This window comes from Stegodyphus dumicola, chromosome 9 (assembly GCF_044657685.1).
Source record: "Stegodyphus dumicola isolate Sdum_Otavi_A_Nest chromosome 9, ASM4465768v1".
NCBI lineage: Eukaryota > Metazoa > Arthropoda > Arachnida > Araneae > Eresidae > Stegodyphus > Stegodyphus dumicola.
Window position 1 is genome coordinate 39,349,733 of NC_140776.1, and position 23,299 is coordinate 39,373,031.

At 33.1% G+C, this 23,299-nt stretch overlaps 2 protein-coding genes across 3 annotated transcripts in view; one reads left to right on the forward strand and one right to left on the reverse strand.

The window, feature by feature from the left end:
- LOC118183790 (aldo-keto reductase family 1 member A1-A-like) overlaps window positions 1-3,993 on the reverse strand; it is a 65,628-nt gene extending 61,635 nt beyond the window's left edge. Inside the window, exon 1 of the mRNA XM_035353393.2 lies at window positions 3,835-3,993. Within this exon, the coding sequence (XP_035209284.1) occupies window positions 3,835-3,906 (72 nt within the window). The 5' untranslated portion in view covers window positions 3,907-3,993. The remainder of the gene's footprint in view (window positions 1-3,834) is intronic.
- LOC118183789 (uncharacterized) overlaps window positions 1-23,299 on the forward strand; it is a 193,401-nt gene that overhangs the window by 92,840 nt on the left and 77,262 nt on the right. The gene's annotated exons all lie outside the window — the stretch shown is intronic.

A 23,299-nucleotide genomic window follows, 5' to 3' on the forward strand; every position in this document is an offset into this window, starting at 1 on the left:
TTTAACTATTTAAATTGTTTTGTGTTTTCCACCCTCAGTTTATGATGCACATTACTCACTTCAGAAATATGAAGATTAAATTAATATAAAGCGAAAACAACTCATAATTTTAAAGTGTTGTAGTCTTTAGTTTGACAATCGGTTTGACAAAACTGAGTTAAAAAGCGAATTGCCATTTAGATACTATTACATAGCTGACTAATTCTGGTAACCCCCAACCCAGTAATCTTGATACAGAGATCAGAGTAGAATGTGTGTCGTCTTTTATTTAATAGGTGGCGTCCTTTCTCCGTTGCAACAAATATAATGTATTTTTAAATAAACAAACGTTCAGCGACTAGATTTTATTTCTATTTTCGTTTTTGGAAAGAAATATAAACGGCTGTTTCTAAAACATACACAAATGTTGTTCTCTGAATTTTTTTCAGTAGGACCCTGTTCTGTTTTTCTACGGCATTCTGGGAATAAAATTCTTTTCCTGTACAATAAAATACATCACATATTTAGGAGTGGAAGAGTAGTTAAGCAAAAAAGAGTATACCTGCCTCCCTTCCGGAAAATACCTGCCTCCCTTCTGGGGAAAAAAAAAAAAACCCTCTTGCAACAGCATATTTTTTAAAAAAATTTTTGCGTTCTACGGGTTCTTGGATTAGGAGTTATTAATGACAACACTTGATGAAGAATCAAAACACAATTTATTCGTCAGTATTACACAAAACATTTATTCCAAAGACACGTTACAGTCGTCAAAAAACCGTTACAGTCGTCAAAAAAAATAATCAGCAACATAGCCTTCAGGCTATAACGTTGAAGACAGCTTCACGGCAAAACACTAAAGTACAGCTCCCGACTCGGTCGATCGCTGTCGAGCAAATTTCTAAATTCAAAACACTACTACTGAACTCAACATTCTCTAGATACTCCGCGTCAAGCCAGGTATATATAGCTTTTGACCTGCCTTCTAAAACATTCTCGGGAAACCGGTAAGAATTCTTTCTAGAATGTTCTCGCTCCGTCCATGGCATATCGCCAATTTTGTCGCCAAATGAGCGATTTCGCTCCCAACCTGGCAACTCTGCCTTTCCTTGCCACTTTCTGGCAACCCTAATTTTGCTTTTCAGGGAAGCTATCTTACCGCAGCTAGGTATGTTAGAACAATACACGTAACTATCCATCTCCCTCTTTAAATTATTGAAGTAATCAGATAGCGAGCGCAAGCGTATTTTATTACAGTAAAGGCTCGCTTATCCGACATAAACGAGCAGGCAAAACGTCGGATAAACAAAAATGTCAGATAACTGTGAGATGTTAAGCACAAGCCTGTTAAACATCAAACTATGTTATAATTTCACGCATTACGAGCCTAATAATCATAATTTTACACATTACGAGCCTAAATAATCCTAATTTTGCATAGTATGAGCCTAATAATCCTGTTTACAGCAAAACAGAAAACATTACCTGAAAAAATGAACGTACAGTTACAGGATCGTTTGAAGTTAAATATAGTACGTAAATCACTTCTAAAGTTAAGTCCGACAACAAAATTTTGTCCGTATCCTGCTTTCTCGACGAGAGCTGTTTCTTCGCTTCCAAGTCTTGTTCTATTTGTAACACCCTTATGTCGATTCTTATAGATTCTTCTAGTTGGTCAATGTATTTAACTGCAGTTTTAAGGGCCTTAATTTCGTTGTTAAGCGAAATTCTGCGACGCTAAAGAATTTGGTGCTTGATCTTGATCTTCAATTTAATTTTCATCGCGATTGACAACAGCGACAAATTCTTCGGTCGGGGAGAAAAGGTAAGGTCGGGGGTATCTTGCCTGCGATAAGGTCGGAGGGAAGGAAAAAAGACTACATTTCCAGCTTGCAGTTTTGTAGCGGGCTGATGCCTCTTTTTTACGATGGTATGTCGGATAAGCGAAGGCGTTCTGAAAATATGAGCTTACAGCATAACACCTAATAAAAACACCTGAAACCATTAAAACTTTTCACAAATTTAAGAATGGAAAATGGAAAATAATACAATTATTCCCGTTTTTTTTTTTTTTTTTTTTTTTTTTTTTTTTTTTTTTTTTCTTAAATGAAACAAACATCTGTTGTTACCACTTTATAAAACTACATCTTTAATGGTGTATAAAATTGTAACTTAAAAATAATTAAAAGCTCTAATATATGCTTTAGCATATCGTTTTTAACATAAAATATTGTAAAATAGATATTCAGAGAGTAAGCGTATTACGGTTACAGTGAACTGAAAAGAAAAGGAAATAATATAGAAACTTGTAGTCTATTAATTGCAATTTAAATTCCTATAAAAATTATTTTTCCTATAAGAAGAAATAGAAATTTTCCATCAGAGACAATTTTAGAGGGATTACTACGATGAGTTTCTATTTTTAAATAGTTTGGATTTATCGTTATAGCTTTCATTAATTTCAGCAACATAAATAAGTTCACTGTGTTTCTGTAGCATACCTGAATTATCGTATTTGCCGGCGTATAAGACGCACCCTCCTTTTTATACACATCTTTGAGAGATAAAACTTTATTACTGATCATTATAATGAATTTGTAGTATTTTAAATATAAAATAATACAAACACAAGGTAATACTTTCTGCAAATACCCAATCTCTGACTTGATTTTTTAAATCCTCTTTCTGATTCCACTAAGTTCTTAAATCATCTTCCCGGTTGAGGGTGGCCTGAAATGTCCCTTTGCAGCCCTGTTTCCATGTTCTTTAGCATGCGCAATCACACGTAGCTTGTATGCTATGTTATAGCAATGCCGACATTGTATTTGAACCATAACTCGCCAATAAATTTAAGAAAACTGAATAGTAGAAATTTCGCACACTTAAAAGTCTTTCGCAAAAATTGGAAAGTTTAAACGAATTTAGCTATAATAGACGATGATAGCGCATGCGCATTCACTGAACTCTACGTAAATGTAATATTCCCACACTCCGCAAGGAAACAAGAAAAACATCGCATAACTTCGAATACAGAAAATTTACAGAAATAAATGTAATCAAAAATTGAGTATCGACGCATAAGACGCACCCCGTTTTTCATACCTATTTTCAAAGAAAAAAAGTGCTTCTTGTATGCCGGTAAATACGGTAATCGTTTCGATTTCATTCTTAATTGCAGCTCAAAAAAATATTAAGTAGTTTTACTTTTAATTACAGAAATTTTTCTCTTTTTCGATATAAATATAATAGCTGTGTTTAATTCATTTGCAGATTATTTCTAAATACTTAGCTGAAAATTACCATACTAATAGTATTAGATACCGAGCCACATTGAATAAATACTTTTAAACACAACATTTATTCATCTAAAAATGGCAACAGCAAAAGTAATTATGTTTTCTTTTATTCGAAAGGTATTTAAATATAAGTTATAAACAATATATAAACATGTACAGAGAAAACAGAGGACATGTTGTCCTCTGTTTTCTCTGTACATGTTTATGACCTAAAAATAAAAACTTATTGTAAAAATATTTCCCTATTCCATGATTATTTCGATGCCATTTTACTGAATTATTTAACTGAGCATTAAAGTGTTTTTTCAAATCGAATTCAGACAAGAGATTGTTCAGAAAAGATCTAGCTGCGAAACGTGAAGTGTAAAAAGAAATACAAGTCGTTTTTTAACATAAATGGAAAAATATGTTATGTAACACTATCATATAATACGAATAAATTTTATGAAAAAAAAGTGTAGAGGAAAATTTGATCATAAATTCTTTTCATAAGATCTACGAGGCAATTTTCCCTACAGAATAAAACATTCAAACAAAGAGTGACATTAATATCGAATCTTACCTGAAACATACCTAATCCGATAATCGGCATGCGGTAACCGCTGGAAAGTAACACAAAGCGATCCGGATCCATAACGGCTCAAACGTTTGTAAATGAGTAACAGAAACCGTCTGCCGCATTTTCTTTCCTTGACAAAGCCCGTAAGTTGCCATAGCACGAACTTTGTACACAAACGAGTTTCTTTTCAGTTTTTCTTTTTTTTTCTCCCATTCATTGCACAGTCTGGACCTTGAAAACGTTAGCGGGAGCGTTTCCTAATTTATTCACTTGTTGCATATCTCAATTCCTTTTCACTTTACGGCATTTCTTCTTTCATAGATAAAATCGGTTTTATCCTATTTTCGGATTATCTCATGAAACGCACATTTTCTATTTAATCATGAATGCAGTGTCCTAAAGTTTCATTACTGTTTGTTGTATGAACGTTTCGAATGTATTTAGAGGAATCTTTCAAAAAAAAAAAAAAATCGATACGTTACGTTATGCGAGTTTTCCATTCACATGAGCCAGCAAGTGATTGCACAAGGTACCATACCTCTACTTTATCTTTATGAAGCCTATTAACATTCGACGTGGTATAGGATGCTTAATTTATCTTTTAATTTACAACTGCCTAAAAAGTGAATATTTAAAATTATTAAAAGCATTTCTTTTATCGAAAAAATAATTTTAAAATTAAAGAAAAAAGAAAATCTGAAAGGTTTCAGATTTTAAATTACGCCCAAAGGGGCGTTTTTTTAACTTTTTGTGTGTTACCGGTATTTATTAAATACCATGTTCTTCGCCTTTAAACCATAAAATTCACTTCAACAGCAATATTGCAAAATAATTTTAAATTGAGCATATCTTTAGAATTTGCGATAGATAGTCTCACGCGCTGGAGATAAGAGTTTTTTTTCCGTACAACGTTGCTGTTGCTCGCTTTGAAATCCTTGAGTTTGTTAATAAAAAATTCGTTAAAGTTTTACAAAATATGAAACCGATAATAAAACAAATTCCAGATTTCAAATTTGGGCTTCCATATGCCCATATTCGCAGTAGGATTACGTCATTCAAAACTGGATGGCTCTAGGTACCGCTGTTTTATTGCAATGCAAGAAACATGCATACATTTATGCAGATTCTTCATTATTTAATTTTTTCAAATCTAATACAGAACGATAATACTTGGTGGCAACAGTTTGAAAAGTGAAATGGACATTCAGAGTGATTCGACGCAAAATCGCAAAACGAAAACAATAGTCCCTCAGGAACAAAGCCCCTTTGGACTAAAAAATAAAAAATCAGCAGCAGATGGAGGGAGTCTGTTAAATTCTTGGCATATCTGGGGGTAGGGTCTATTCAAAACGTTCAGAAACTGGTTTACTTCCGAGAAGTTTAGTGTCGAGAGCAATTTTTTTTTTTGTTTTGTTTTTATTATTCGTTTCAACTAATTTGGCAATGAGTGCACTGCATTTTTATACACCCTCGGCGTCAATATTATTCTGTTATTTTTTCAGTTCAGCTTTTTATCATACGATATTGTTCATTTCTTGCCTAAATATATTTTACTGTATTCAAAACTAGAGATTAGGTCCGCGATTTCCACGGGCAACTCAAATGTAGCAAAATTTGCTCATCCCGCGATTTCCGCGGGCATATGTTTTTCTTCTCTTTTTGAGGAGCGAATCCCGTTTTTTCCACGTTTAACCATTGAAATAAATTATATACAGTATTAGGTGTTTAGTTTGCGTTTTGGCCAATATATATCGTTAGTTGTCCACTAAATTGCGGCATTTGAAGGCACGTGGTGTTAACGCTCAATTTTCACTTTTTGCTTACAGAAATGGCTGCTAGAAAACGTTCAGCGACTATCTTAATTATTTAATTAAGTTATTGAATTATTGATTAGATTAATAATTGGATTGATTATTAATTAGATTTATTGAATCTGGTTGAAAGACTGTGAAGTTTGAACTCTATCATACTAAACTGCATTTTTAAGGTATTTTTCCCTCAGCGCTTAATATTTTCTTAAATTTTACTTTTTTATATTATGCAATAAATATAAATTAACTGTAATTCGACTGAAATTTATTTATAAAAAGATTTTTCTTGTGATAACATCTAAAATTGTTTTTCTAGCAACTTAGTTTCTCATGATAAAAATCTATATAAAAAATATTTTCTAGAAAGAAAAAGTGCATTTTTCAATTCTCCTATATATATATAGAAAAAAAAAAAAAAAAAAAAAGCGCAATTTTGGAAGCGATTTCGGTCCACAAATTGAGCAGTCAGAGGGTTAAAGCTCTTTCTCTTAGAGTTTACAAAGAAATTTTTTCTGATATCAAGTGTTGTGGCTGATGTTGTCCAGTTTTTCTTTTAAATGTTTAGTTACTTTAATTGATCCGTTATGGTTCCAGTAAAAACCAAGTTACCTAGTCGCTGCAAGTCATACAACTTCATTTCATGCCAAGTCAACAAAAACACATTCTACCGTCATATTATATTATTAGTATCACATTCTTCTCTTCGTTTCTTTCTTCGTCAGCACTGAAAACTTTTAATTTTTCTCTCACTGTCAAAGATGATATGAGTGATGTCGGTGTGATATCTGTCTTTCTATTTGCAAATAAGTACCTGATTTTTTTTTTTTTTTTTTCATAATGTAAAAAATTTTCTTCTTGAAGAGTGCCGATGATAGACTTTAGATCTAACTACAGCTTGAAGAATGAAGTACGTTCTTCTAATTGTCAACACATGCAAATGGGATGTGTCCTGGGACGTCCTCAAGATTGACTTCCCGCAATAAAATGCTGATTTTCTAAACTTATTTCCCACAAAATTATTGCTAATGATTTTACAAGTATTCTCTCAAATTAAGGAGAAATTCATCTACCAAATTTTTCATTCAATTTTTGAGAAATCTATGGGACTTTTTTCTTTTACTTATTACGTGCACCACCCTTAGGTACTACACGAAAAGGAAGGGATGACCCGTGGAGGTTTTTTTAAGAGAAACTGGCTCGTATCCATGTAACAGATGGGGATGGGGAAATCTACGAAAAGGCCCATTCACCGGGACTTGAACCCTGGACTGAACTACCAGTTTCAAAAACACTTTCAAAGAATGAAATTTTACTTCTGCAAAGAAGATTTGGTGTAAAATCGTTTTTTATTTAGAAATTTTAAACTGCTTTTTTAACACTGAAAACATCGTTCAGATGGTACAGTGGTTAGAGGAACTTACTCCGATACCGAAGGGCCTGGTTTAGAATTCCTTTTGTAAATGTATTGTGCCGGTGCGGCGTGCTAAATATGCGGCGGGTCGAAAGTCCTCTCGTGTAGATTGGTGGAAGGGGAGAGGGGTGAGAGAACCCCGGATCTTCCCCCGGTGTGCTCTCCCTGAAAATTGAGGGTAAAAATTAGAAGTCCAACCTCTCTTCGGAGTAGGCTCTGGCAAACATTATTGCATGTGATGTGGACAAGACAATAGCAGCAACACTGGAAACAGTACGACCATTATTCCATGTTATATGGACAAGACAACAACAACAACACTGAAAGCAATACAACCATTATTCCATGTAATATGGACAAGACAACAACAACAACATTGAAAGCAGTACAACCATTATGCCATGTAATATGGACAAGACAATAACAACAACACTGAAAACATTGCAAGCATTATTCCACGTAATGTGGACAAGACAACAGCAACAACACTAAAAGCAGTACAACCATTATTCCATGTAATATGGACAAGACAACAACACTGAAAGCAGTACAACCATTATTCCATGTAACAATGTACAAGACAACAACAACACTGAAAACAGTACAACCATTATTCCATGTAATATGAACAAAACAACAACAACCACCACCCTGAAAACAGTCAATGTTGCAAACTGATTTTTTTTTAATAATTTTTCTAAGAAATTTAATATTTTTTCAAAAAGATATTTTAACATCATTTGACATTCCTTATTATTACCATTCCATGATTTTATCTAGCAAACTAAATCAGAGCATATTTCGAGAAAAATATCCAATCAAAAAATTAAATAATATTTAATTTTTGCTGACTTCTTAATAATGATGGGTTTTCTAAACGAGAAACCATTTTACATCGAACCTTTTATGCAGGAAAAAAAAAAAACCCAGCAAAGAGGTTTTTGAATAAATTAAAATTTTTCTAGAAAATAAAGGCGCCCAAAAACTTTTTCGTACTTTTCTTTCTTGCATAGCTAAACAATTTTTTAACTTGTTGAGAGATTATTGTGACAAACGTTATTTATTGATTTGTAGAGAATAAATATATTGTTTAAACATATAGTTAAAATATTCTAAATTAATCCTATTACATACTAATTTTACTACAAACTGCCAAGTATCCAAACACATTTGCGAGCTTGTGTATATTTCTTGTTTTCTTCAAAATCGTTTGAACGTTTTAAGAGTAATATTTATAATGTGTCTTATAATTTCGAATAAAGTAGAAATTCTAAACATGTCGTAGTTTTTATAAACATAATCTTCAACTTACAGTAATTTAATTTAAACTAAGAAATCTAATTTCTACCCTGTTTTGAATATATCTGAATGTGTTTGTCTTTATTCGTAAGTTTCTCTAAAAGGATATACAAAGATTTAAATAATTCTACGTTTACTATGTAGCGGTTCCTTAGTTATTTTTAAGTTTCTAACAGTTATTTTAATTTTTAAACACGTTTTACTGTCTATTCTCGTTTCCCACCTACTATTCCCAACCAGAATAAGTTTTTAGTATCGCGTTGCATGTAAATTAGGTAGAAAAAGTATTTAAAGGAAGGTTTCGGTTACTTCAGGAGAAGAGCTTAGGAGTCCTTTATTTGACGTCAGGCTACTTCGTTGTTTAAATCTAACTATGCTAACCTGCCTGCTGATATTTGCCGGTTAATTTAATTAAGAGCCAACTACGTTAGATAATTTTGTACAGCTTTGGCTAAATTCAGTTTAGTTTAGCCTTAGATTAGTTTCTTATTTTCTAGCCCAAGTAGAGGCTTTTCTGTAAGCCCGAGAAAGGGGTCATCTATCTTAGTTTGAAATAATAAAGGGTGAGTTTAGCCCTTCTCTGGACTTTTCATATACACACTTGGACCCACCGATAAGTCGTTACATAGTTCAACAAGGATTCTACTAAGTTAAGCGTAGAGAAAGTAGTTAGAAACATTACAACTATTCGCACTTCTGAATTCTATAATTACAGTTTTCACCGCTTAGATTCATTAAAGTGAACAGGAAGCTTGAAATATGATCTATGCTTTCGCCAGGAATCGAACTCCATACTTTAGATTGCTAACGAAATATGCTAACAATTACACCATAAGGATACTTAGAAGGAATGCTTATGTTTTTCTCACAAAATAAACTTTAATAACCGTGCAAAATTTAAACCTTATTCGAATATTCCAATTGGCGAATTTTGAATAACTGGTCATAGATTTTTCAATCACATCCGTCAGTATGTCAAAGTCTTGACGTAATAATTCAGTGACAGGTTTGAAAAACAGCTGAAATTTGCTCACACCACTACTGCTGCAATGTTAGATGTCCCTTAACTTTCAAATGTAATCGGTTACAGAGAAGAAAACGTGTAAGACTCTTCATTTAAATGTTATCAAATATGTCCTTTCTGAAATTATAATACTTAACTTGCTTTCGGAATTCCGGGTCTAGACTTCTGTTACATAACTGAAGATATGCAATAAAAGTTGGATAAGGTGCCGATAATCAGTTAAAGGATACAGTGTAAAGAGAGATGCTCCTAGAGATTCTACTTTTAATTCTTGAAACAGACACCAGCTTCTCCGAGTGTCTGATTACAGGCAAGAGCCCTGTGGCCATTGACCGGCAGCCCTAGATTTTATAGGACATCCAAATCATTCTTTTTATTTAACTTATTTAATTATACGTGTTTAAGTCTATTTTACCCTTATAAAAGCAAGAAAAGAGAGTGATAAGGGCCTCTAAAGAGCGCACTCCGTAAGGCCTCAGATTGAATGCTACCAGTACCCTGCATCAATAAGGCCACATGCTGTCATCAAACAGCGAAGACAAAGCATTTATTGAATTTACTCATAAAAACTCTTTGAAGAGTATATTATAAATGTTCATCTACGCGCTGGTTATGTTCTTCACGTTTGTTGAAAGTCTTATAACATAGCAGTATTGAACAGTAGCAAGATATAATTTAATGTATAAAAAATTGTCATAAAAATGTAGCGTTTCCTTAAGTTTACATAGCAAATTATTTTAAGTTTGATACCTTTCCTGAGCCCCTCATTTTCCCCTCGCATTTCCTCGTCAGGAGACAAATTTAAAGTCAAGAGAAGAGAGTATAAATACAGACGAATTTAGAAGTTTATTCAGAGTGTGATTTCGCTAGCCAGCGCACTTTACTATTTTGTCCTTGCTGTTACGCTCAGTTGTTGATACGCCTTTTTGGCCATTTAATAAGTGTTATATAGCTGGATAGGTTGTTGAGTCAGTCTAGTTAGCCTTAAAGTTAACTTGTTAGTCCAGCTCTATTGTTTATCTTTGAAGTTATAGTTAAATTATTTTAAGTCCCACCGCAAGTCGTCGATGTTATAGTAAGCACGAAGTATGTGCGTTTATGTTAAGAGTTTGACGAATAATAAGATTTTTTTTTTTATTTGTGCTTGTATTACTCACGCAAGAAGTCGCTATGTTTCTTAGTAAGATCAAGTTACTTTATGATATCGAAGAAAGTCAGATCTTACAACAGTTGTCATTTGATGTAAGATGGTAGCGAGCGTACAGATGGAATGTCAGCAAAGCCTAAGTAGCAGAAATTAGAAATGCTCTTCTAACTTTTAGTGCTAACGAAAATGACACTGAGTCTTCTTATTGTATCACTTAGCATACCTATTTAGAGATATTTTACCATCTAAATAGTTTATCTTACACCTGCAGGTTCCTTTAAAAACCTTTCAGTGTTTAGATCTTGAGACCTGAGACCAAAACGACGCTAGGCTTTCTTAGTTTTGTTAAAATGTTCGACCATTCAAGGTTAAATTTTTTTAAATTCGTTTGTTTTATGTGTCTCCTCCATGATCTTCTGCTTAATGCGTCATATTCAAATTTAAAGTTTACAGAAATGTTTGCTCATAAGTTCGAAAGTCCGTTCTGAAAGAATGCAAATAAAAAAGATATATTCTGTTATAATAACGCTTGTATATGTGCGTTATTATAACAGAATTTCTGTAATTTGCAGAATTTAATGGTGTTAAGCAGAATTAATTAAATGATTTATTTAGGAAAACAAGCTCTCATATTACAGTCTTAAAGTCTATAAAAAGTATTTAAGAGCTAGCCAGACACGCATTAACTGTATCTCGCATTGTCAATGGTAAAGGGCCTCGTGTTCCAAGGGGACCATAAATCTTTAATTAATTTTCAAAAAATAATAAATATCATTTATGTCTTAAGATGAGGCACTTCGAAAAGTTAATGTAAGATTAGTCTCAGAACCGCTCTAAGCATAAGTGTCACAGGATGCCAATTATGTTGTTTCACAAGGGATAATTAAGCAAATTTCATTTTGAATTTTTAACATACACGAGGTGCTAATTATACTGATCGTCTAAAGCACTGTAATTGCTGGAGTCAGTTTTGGTGAGCCTTCCGTTTCATAAATTCGCCGCTGCAGTTGATAATAACAGAAAGTCATCTACAGTCAAGAGACAAGAGAAAATCACGAGTTGAAAGTTAATTATTCTGTATAAAAAATACAAAGTTTCTTGCATGTTGGAGAATTTCGCTTCGCTTAACCAAAAATGAGGATTTTCCTTCTGTTGCGTGCGTACGGGCTCCTAACAGATTGAATGCGCACAGAATTGTTGATAGCTTGATAAAATTTATTTTACCGAAAGAAACACTTGGCAGTTTTTGAACTTTCCACAAAAATATTCGTACAACTCTTCATAGTATTCACACAGTAGTCAGTAACTACACTTCAAACTACTAAGAACGTTAAACACAATGCATTGCAAAGCGCATCTAAAAAGCGAAGCTCTCACGGACATCTTAATACTCTGAATTCAGCTCTGAACTAACAGCAGCTATTCAGAAACTGATGTTCTCCTCCATCTTATCGAATTTTCTCCCGGCCGTCGAGAGATTTTTTAGTACCTTCCACTTCTCGAAGTTACTGGAAGTCATTTGAAGGCCAGATACGCTTACAGCTACATATAACATCGATTGCAGTTATTCAGTTACAATACCTCTTAAAGTTATATAGGACCCAAATGTTCCCAAATGGTCGCCAAGTTTGGCTATGAGCCATTTACTCAATGTTAAATAGACTTGCACCTGTATTTTTCGGCAAAGCTTCGCTTCTTTAGATCTTCATAAAAATAATACTACAATTTCACATAAAATTTCGCTGAAATTATTTACTTATGGGCAAAATTCCTAACAGTTCTTGTCTTTTCATATATTAGGAAAGCCATCAAATGTTTTTAATGAAAGTTTATTAATTATCATTGTCTCACAAGTAAACCTTCTCTTCTTTGATACCAGTTTGCCGGAAACCCATATACTTTCTGAAAGCTGATGTCACAAATAAAAAAAAACTGTGAAATCGTACGACCAGTGGGAAGATCGTTTAGAACTATACGACCCACAAAGTATCAGTAAAGCGTTGGAAACATGACACCCGAAGTCGCTAAAATGCTCGTTTCATGTATTTATATGAACTAATAATATGGTAAGAAGGTGGAGATCTCTATATAAAGGACGAAGCAACACGTTAAAAAGAAACAATATACGTTGGGATGTTGAAAACGTGACTTGTTATTGACTTCAAAAAAATTTATTACAAGAGACAATCAATGTGAAGTTCATAAAAAAAAAAACTGTGAGACGGGCAGAAAGACAGTTCACAGGGGGCACATTTTACAAAAGCGATAGCCTCGCACTTTGCACACTTTTCATTTGTCAATGAATCGAAGCAGTAATCCATTGGCGCAATCCACATTCCAGGTTCGTCCTTCAAGTATCCACCCTTATAAAAAGCATACTGAAACGACGAGCACTGAACTGATATTGTGAAAAGGACTGCAGAGCCAGAAAACTATCGCCATGCCAAATGTGCTCCTGTGTCTCGATAATAATTGCGTTCGTTACGTAACGAACAAAAGATTTGTAGTGTCTGAAGAAATGAATATCCAGAGGCTGGATCTTTCCCGTATATCCTTCAAGTACCAGTTTTTTTTTGTAGGACTTTACCATCAGGTACTTCGGAAGTAGATAATGTATGAACATACAAGAAATAGAGACGCCATTACGGGAATAGGTCCATCTATACATACTTTAATGATACTTTGTGGACCCTATAGCTCCTAAATGCTTGTTCCTCTGCCCCTAAAAGACTTCGCAGTTTTTCTACTTGTGACATAAGCTTTCAGAAAATATATGGGTTTCCGGCAAACCGGTATGAAAGGAGAGAAGGTTTTACTTGTCAGGGTTTCCAATATATGGTACGCGTCTTTTTATTGATAGAAAATTTATCCTAATCCATAGTAATGAATTAGTATAAAGTAAGTAGATATATGAAATAATCTGCAAACATCAGTTTTATTATGTAGTTACAATTGAGTTTCAGCCGACTGGAACTTAGAAAATTTTTTAAAAAAATTACATGTAGTTAGTTAATTTCAGTCCTTCATTTATTTCATAATTTTGCCAAAATAGCTATAAATTGCAATATTTCACGTAATTAATCAAAAATATATTTGAAAGAAACTCATCATTCTTCAAACAATAAACTTTAAACAAGAAGCATAGTGCTAAAAGCAGCATGGGTGTGAAAATGACCCACTTTCACCTGATGGACATAGGAAGTGTAAAGGAATCGATGCTTGTTTCCTGTTTGATCGGAAACCAGGAGCTTCGCCAAGGTCAAAAAGAACACAGAAAAATAAAAAATAAGAATAAAATACCTTTTCCCTGATTTGTTTGAGCTTAAAATCACCCGTCCTCATTACAGCCATTGAGAGTGGTTGCCATTAAAATTGCTGGGGAGGAGAGGGAATTTTCTTTTAATTCTTTTTATTTTGACATTTCTGGTTCTTTTTTAGTGGTACAGCAAGAACCATTATTTTTTAAGTGGTGGAATGTGAATGGATGTGCAGCATGTTTGATGTCAGGTGAGGGATTAGGCTTAGTAGTAATAACGATTTTTCACACTTTTAGCTTCAACGCGAGTGTTATTCCAAAGCGACACGCCCTTATTCGTTACCATGACAACAACCACTGTATTTTTCTTCAAGAAGCCAAAATGTCAAACTTCTCGTCAGCGGGAAGTGACAAAGTGCTTTGATATGTTCATGAATAGCTTCTTTTTCTTTGTTCCTTTAACGATGAACTTCGGATAGATAAATAGATTATAGTACCACGGCTCAAAGGGCACTGATAAAAACATAAGACGAGGAAAATTATTTTTAACGTCCTGAGGCTCTCTAATGATTAATTACACTTTTCATCAAAGTTTTATGGAAGTTACCAGAACCACTGATGCATATTGCTACTCGCAATATTTTCATTGCATTTCTAACTTTCTCAAAACTACGATTTATAAAAAGATACGAAATATATTATAAAGTAAAAACTGTCTCTTCAACTTTGTGTAATACAGGAAAAATGAAATAAAGAAAATATCTCAGTCCATCAGTGATACAGAGGCCAGCTCAATGATTGAAAATACTATTTCAAACTAATTATAACAAGATGAAAACAAATTTTATATTCCTATCGGAAATATTTAAATTTAATTTATTAATGTGTTGGATTTTGTTGATGAAGCCTGTATTACCGCAATTATGTGCTTCGTTTGAGTTTCAAAAGCTGTTGGCAGATATGTCAAGCGTTTATGAAGTATCGTCTGCGAACAGACTCAAGAATTACTCTTTGTGTTCTTTTTCTATCACGCAGCGCGTGAACTAGAGCATTTAAACTTTTGCTTTGTTCTTAATAGTTTCAATTCTGTAACCCAGAAGTGTAAATAGGCTAGTGGTTTATGTCCCAAAAGCCAGATATTTGTAAATCTATACTATACTATATAAAGAAGAAAGTCTGTGTGTTTGCCCTCTAATAACTCAGTCACTACCGTAGCTGTTGTCGCCAAACTTTCTACGATTCTTTTCTGGGTCCTGGGAAAGATCGATGTCCACTTTTTTTTCTAAAAAAAATTAGCTAAAATCAGAGATATTAATTAAAAACTCGTAAAAAACGATAATTCTCGCCCTCATTTTTCCAAGTGGAAACAGTTTCGCAAGCTGGTGATGAAAATCTGCTTTATTTTGAAAGTTGTTGCCACTGCTCGCTTTCAAATCCTAGAGTTTGTTAATAAAAAAATTCGAAGTTTTACGATGAAATAAGAAGCCAAACATTAAATACATTATTTCCGATTCCAAAAATTCGTGGGAAACTGAAAGCGCTAATTTCCGCACTCATTTTTCGGAGTGGCAACAGCCACGCGCGTTGGAGATAAAAATGCTTTAATTCGAAAAGTGTTATTATTGCTCGCTTTCAAACCGTAGAGTTTGTTAATCAAAAATTTGTAAGTTTAACGAAAGCTATACATATAAAGAAAAATGTCTGTTTGTGTGTTTGTTCGCGTTATTGATTGCTGATCAATTATGATCAATTTTTTGCCACATTTAATCGACTAAAATTGAATATAGGTGAAATATTGATGAAACTTAAGCTTTTACGAACATTTGATTAGAAAGACGAAAATCATTAAAAACTGCGTGCTATTGTTGCTGATATAATTAGAGAAAGAATTAACTTATTTTTCTCTATCGATATTTTTATGTGGGTTCCATATCGCATCAGAATGAAAAATGTATGATTATGAATCGTAGTTTTTGCATCTTTATTAGAGAAGGATTACAGCGGTGTCGTTCTGTCTTTTGTTAAATGCATTACTCTTAATCTAATTTAACTTAATTTATTTACTAGCGGGATCATCGGGTACTCCCGCTAGTAAATAAATAAATGACATCTGTTTAGTCATTTAAATAGCTAAAAGAAAGAGCATTCAGATACTGAATATATTTTCAGCGTATTACACGACATTCTTTAACAGGTTGGATCTAATAAATACATGAAATTATTTTTTAAAATTTTGTTACATGAATTTTTAGTTTAGCAAGTTTTTAGGTTATTATTTAGTTTAACCAGTTATTTCTAATTTCTACTTTTACTTTATCTTCTCTTTTCCGTTTCCTCACGGGAAATGTCATTGAGTTAGACAGTGTATATAAGCTGAGGTTTTTGGATTATAAGACAAAAGGCCACGTTGGATTATAAGACAAAAGGCCTCTCAAGGCCACGTTGCATAGTTTTTTCAGCTCTGATTAGATTAAAATTACCGTGGTTTTTTGTTATAGATACAGTCATTTAAATTGTTACGCTGTTGAGAAGTTCTGAGCCAACTTAGATTTAGATTAATTTGCGTAATATTTGACTACTTGGTTAAGTTTCAAATTTGAATTTGACTCCATCTTAATAACAGACCTATATACACATCTTGTATTCTATGGACTTATTCCAATGTTACTGTATTGTCTTATAACGAATTGTAAATGGTATTTACTCAAACCAATCAAATCTTATGTTCATAACGATATTGCATGCTACTACGAACAATTTGTATTTATTAAACCTTTAATGTGCGTTTTGTTTTATCGGCGCATTCCCATGATTTTGCAGACGTATTATATAAGAACTTTCTTGTACACTAAGCTCAGTGTTTATAACTAACCTAATGAGGTCTTTTATATCAATTGTTTAATGCATATATATTGGTTGGCATGATATGTCTTTAATTATGCTAATCTTAGTTAATGCTATATGATCTTAGTAAGGTAGTTATATGTGTTATTAGTCCTATATATAGTGTGTCTGTTATATATAATATTGTATACTGTTATATGTCTACTTTTAATATTAATAATTTTAAGTGTTCACTTTGTCTTTTTATATTTATATTGTCAAGTACTCGTACCATTTATGTTATGTATCAAATTAACACTATGTAGTAACTTCACTATATGTACTTTACGCCCTTGTACGGCCATGTATTTGTTGTTTTTTATCTAAATAAATACTGGGCTTGGGCGGTTGGAGAGTTTAACTCGCTGGAGCCTTTTGGTCAGTGGGACTGCCTCCGGGTTGGATTAGGCGTTGGGCTTCTCCGTCGGGTTCGAGACGTCTGTGTGGCCTTATTGGCTCTAGATAAAGTTGGACGTGCTGCATATACCAATTAACCATTATGGTAAAGGGATGGTGCACACGTCCCCCGTCAACTGTCAACCGTTACTGTTGAGTGCGTTTATGCTCAAGTTTCTTTGCAGTTAATTTCAGATAAGGTACAATTCTCTGTACGTCTGATAAGAGCTTAGATCTAGTTTGTACTCTCAAACAAAGTCTAACTTAATGAGCTTATCAACCAGATAAAGATTAACCTTTGAATTTTTAATATATATAGGTCTAATTCATAAATTCTATTGCCGGATGTGAAATGAATGTAGATCTATTACGAAACAATATTAATTTAGAAGAAAAGCAATTACTGAATCGCTGAAACCCTAGTATATGTGATTACTGATACTCTCTGAAAACACGCCTCTTCGGAGATCATTCAGACTCACTGGTAGTGTAAAAGTGCTAAGAAACGGCATTACCAATACGTTCATAAGAAAAATATATATATTATTTTTGATACAAAACACTATCCTACTATTAATACACGTTTGAATCTTTTTCAGAGAGTCCTCAGTCATGATGGGTGCCCCATTTAGAATTCATCAATGGCTTATTTTCTATCATTTTATGGATAAGACGCCATGTGATAAACATAATCGTAGCTAACTTCTTAAACAAAAATGTACTGTCATTTTATATATTTCTTTTACGTATTTTTTATGTATTTTTATGCATTTCTGAGTATCGTCTCTTTGGTAGCATAAATTTGATCGAGAACTCTAAAGACTAAGCCGACTTATCTCTAAGTCTTGTAAATTACAACAGATAGTGAGAAGAATGAGAAAGAGTGTAAAAGACCCTTTTATTTAACTCAAATAAAAGTCTCACAGAAGGCACTGGTCATGCGTACAGAATAGCCAGCATTTACTGCTTAAATGAAAAGTAAAGAATTTAACTAAGTAAAATGTGAGTTATCCCAACCGCTACACGGACAACGAAACGCCCAAGTTGGCTCAGACGGCGTGGCAAGCATAATAGCTAGATTAAAGCAACGTCACAGATATAGCACTTTCAAGAAAATCAGATAGAAAACGTGGCTTCTAGCAGGCGGAACACGCTCTGATTCTACTCTTTTAAACTTTCCTTTAAATATTATCTCTTTTACTACATCATTTAAATATAAGCTAACTAGAAATTTGCATTCTGGCAGGAAAACGGAAAGCTAGAAATACAGCAAAGGTAATTAACATAAAATAACTGGCTAGTAAAACTAAACAAATTCATACAAGTTTTTTGCTTATTAAAATCTTGATGAGTTAAATTGCTTAGAAGTTTACTGACTTCTGAATCCCTCCATATAAACTCTTGTTTTTATTTTCAATTAGTCTCTCTCTGAGAGTTGTTAAATATAAATATAGAACTCATGAATTCTATATTTGTATTTAACAACAAATATAGAATTCACAAGTGATTTATTGCAATTTGTTTCGTATCCTGTTGTGCCCTGTATGAACTGGAACGTGTTCCTTATGTTATCCACTTAGGAACTATGCTTTATATTTCTGAAGTACTGACTGCACTTCTTGTCAAGTTTGTTCGTATTGCTTCTTGAGCATGGAATTTTTCCTTCATTGCAATCTTTCCGTGTCCCTAGACACACATATGTTACTGAGATCTCGAACGTGAGTGGAGCAAAATGGTAGTTCCGGTCACGCTTTTTCTACAGGAACCAACGCCGATTTCTTTCTTCGTGGTTTAGGACACGCAAGGAAACAGACATTTTCCTGAATTTGTAAGAACTTCCATTTCTCTGTCGCAGCTTGAATAGTCGTAAGAGTCACACAAAATATTTCAAAAGTAGCTGGAATCCTTACAATATATATTGTGAAGGATTATTAAAGATACAGATGGTAGGCAAATCTTACTTGCAAATGCTGTTGCACATTTAAAATCAGACGTGAGCTTAATGACAATGACTAACTTTCTGATTTCTCTTTTTAGTAGTTTAACTAATCTGGATAAAACGCGGTGTGTTTCACATATATCTGTTTTATTATGATAATTTTATTCCATTAAAAAATGAAATATTTTTTAAACATATCTTTAACTGCACGTGCTTATAGCAATTCACATAACGGTTAAAAGTTTTGATTCGCCTTCAATCTATTCTTGAAACATTAATTTTTCAAACCGAATTTTTGTATTTTAAGATGTTTGTTTTTTGCACAGTACTTTTAATTTTTTTTAAAAGAGCTAATTTCAGGAGAGTTTATATCGCGATAATACGTATAATACGAATTGTGTTTTATTCCGAAATTTCTGTTTCATTTTTACTTCCTTGTACGAAGTAAAAGAAGTATTGTAATCACGAAAAATTCTGGTTATCATATTTCAACCAAAATATCCATTTTGACGGCTATTAAATGCACTTTAACAATGTTTTTGCGTAACATCTGTAAATAAGACAGAATAAAGGCATCTTTTTCCCCAAACGAATTATAAAACTGATTTAAAATAGATTCAGAAGAGATTTTTTTCGTGGAGTCTGTACGTATGAATTTATGCATCTCGCATAAGTCAAAAACGAGTAGCCTCACAACGTTGAAATTTTGTATATAGGACTGCTATAACATGCAGATGTGCACCTTTCTTTTTGGTATATAAATATATAAATATATTTAAATACCAAAAAGTATATAAGTATACCACCAAAAGTATATAAATTTATCCACTCTGGTACTCGGCTCAGTGAGCTCAGTTTCTTTCTTATATGTTTGTAAATTGTGCATTTTTTGCTTTAAAAATGATTGAATTATGTTGTTCTTATCTTCCAGTTAAGGTCTTTATGCCTTTAGTTAACCTGCATGTTATAGTTGTAGAATTATCAACAATTTAAAAGTTTTTAAGTGCAGCTAAGCCTAATTATTTTACCATAGCAGCAATATCTGTTTACATTGGAAACTTAGTAGAATAGTGGATTTGTTGCCAATCTAGAGAAAATAAGCTTCGCAACAACAAAGTAACGTCTTTTATTATTTCGAATTAAATTATGCTTAATCTATTCTGGAGTTATCATTTAAGTCATTAAATTATCTCATATATTGACTCAGGATAGCGTCCACAACAAATTAAATCAGTTTCTTCGCTTTCAGTGTCTTTTTGCGAGGGAGACCACAAGTAAACTTTCAGTTCTGTGCAGCGAAAAATCTGTATTCTTGCTCGCTGGCCGAATTGCTTGTTTTTGAGTAGAAACTGTAAATTTAATTGTAAAAAAATTTTTTTATAATTTTTTAACTGTATTTTTGTTTTATGTTTTTTATGTGTTTAAATTTTTAATGAAGATATTTTGTGTTGCCTTGCAGCAAAGTGAAAACTGAATTAATTGAATGAGAAATAATCTCTGATGAAATTCGAGGAAATAAGTGTTTCATATTAGTATAAAATACTGTCGCAATCTGTTTCGGAAAGAGGAGAATATTTACGAGTAGCGCATGAGCATTAGATAAACAGCGCTGAATCGTATGCGAAAAAAACTGTTTATTTTTTATTTGTTTAATTTCTTTTCTACATCGTTTTAGATTTATTAGTGTTTGAATAGAACAAGTGGCAAAGATTGGATAATTTTTTAGATGGTATAATTTTTTTGCCTTCTGAGTTGTAAAATGAATGAGATGTAACGTTGTTAAGTGAACCTAGCGCCAGATTATGGCTATGATAAATAAATATAATGAATTTTAAAAAGCGCATTTATTCTGTTGTTTGTGCGCTATCGAGGAAGTAGATTAAATTCAATTCAATAAGGTTAAATGAAATGCTGGAAAAAGTGCGTATAATTTAATATTCCGTACATGTGGTGTATACATCAGATTTTTCTTAAATAGTAACAGTATTTAAATACTTATGGAATAATACAAAAGTGAAATTTATCATATTTTCGATGTGAAGTTACTTGTAATTCGACTTTTCAAAGATTTGGAACAACCAATATTCAAACTTTTTAACTATCGATGGTCAAAAGTTATTAAGGTCAATAACAATATTCTCTAAATGTTTGCATCAGTTTCATAAAGGACATGCTCTTACATCACATTTATAAGTAAGCAATATTATATTGAAATTTATTATTTTATCTATTTTGATTATCATTTCAACATCTGAATTGAGCTGTTCGAAATTTAAAGGATTCTGTTATTTACAAAGGCTCACGAAACAAGTGATCAACATTTTTCTAACGTCTTCAAACATTTATTCAAACGCTTCAAATGCTTTTGGATTATCGCTCTCAGGAGCGTGCTGTTCACTTTATGCACCCCTTGGAAACAATATATCTAGAAGATTAAAAAAAAAAAAACACTCTTTATCGGGTACTCTGTTAAAAATACTCACCTCTGCGAGATACGCAGACGGCAAAGTAATTGAGGAACGTTGTATTTTAAAGAGATGTTTTCGTGAAGTTGATTTTATGTCCCGTTGAAAAGGTTTCTGCCTTGTTAGACAAGCTCAAGTTAGACTAAAATAGAAAAAAAAAAGTTCACTAAATTCATTTAAGAATTATTTAGGTTTTCTCTAAATATTTTATACATCGGAAAGAGATTAACAATTAACCTTGCAAAGACTATTAGGTTTTCTGGAGCAGGAAATCTAACGTAAATTTAACGTGCAAAATCAAATATACCCTTGCCGGGAATTGAACCGTCTTTCATTTGCTAGCTGGACGTGCCACCACCACGAAAGCCCAAACGGGGAACCTGATAATTCTTTAGACTTCGTTCTGATGAGTGTTTTGTGGTCATAAAGCTTTGTAGTTTAAGGCATAAAAGTCATTAAATCCATTTAAGCCTGTTTAGCAGAGTTTAAGCCATAACCAGTCAGGGAAGGAATAACTGCGCATGCGTAAATGTATAGCTAACTCATCGAAACTATGCATCTCTGTGATTGGTGGTTCTTATACCAACTTGGCATAAAGTTAGAACTTTAAAGCATTACCAGTTTAAACCAGTTTTTATTACGGAGTACGGTCTCGTTGCTTAGTAATGAAGCTCGGCTTAACCTGTTAACTGTGGCTTAAAAACCGTGTGAACGAAAATTTACATGCTTCCTCACTTGAAAAGGGCAACTGAAAAGAGCTACGAAATCCAACTGACCGAATACGGTTGGTGACGATTTACTGTTTAAACTTATTAGTTGGAGGGCTATTTTAGTGATATTAGGTTTTATGAGCGGAGAAACATAAACAAAGAATGGCGTGAAAGATCCTTATTACGAAGCCGTCGCCGGGTTTCGAACCACGGATCTTCGAATGCTGGCTAGACCTGTTACCACTTACATTATGTAAGCACATACGGCAAAATGTGTTAATTCTTTATAACTTAAATCCAAAAGAGACAAAACGTAAATAAGATGTATGGAAATAAGTTAAATAACACTATACTTAATAGAGTAGCCCCATTTCGTGCATGATAAAATAGATTTATTACTCTTTTTTTTATCATAAAATCTAAATAAAATTGTTTTACAATTGTTTGGAAGACATAGTATATAAAGAATTCCACATGATCGTTCCCCCCCAAACACATAGTATTTATGTATAAGTAAGTATTTACTCATCACTTATAAAATTCTTATTACGGTATATTTCATTATGGCAAAGCATTCGAGGTATATCTGGAAGGAATGCCTTCGTGGACGACTTTTTAAGGGACACTGGCTCGTATACACGTTACACATGGGAAAAACCACGAAAACGCCCATGCAGCCAGTCCGATCGCCGCAATGCAAACCCCGGACTGAACTACCAGTGTTCAGTGACTCGGCCGCTAGTCAGCGCTTAAGATTCCTGTTATATCATTGCAAATACATTGAGATAACGTATTAAAAATTAACTGCATGAGAAAGGAATGAATAATACTATAAAGAGATATACAAAACAAATAATCATAAGTTATAGAGCGTTTTAGAAAGACCAAAAGTCTTGTAATGGTCTATAAAAATAAAAGAAAGACAAATGCATGCTCATTTTCTTATAACTGATTTACGATTCGATTTTTAAAAGTACGTACATAAGATATCTTAATGATCTGAATCATCTTATCTAGATGAGTTCTAAGTGTAATCGTCCGTAATAGCTATAATCCATCATCCTTGAAATCCCTTCTCCGAGAACTCACTTTCTTGGTCAAACTATTCATCATGTTCTTTGCCTAAA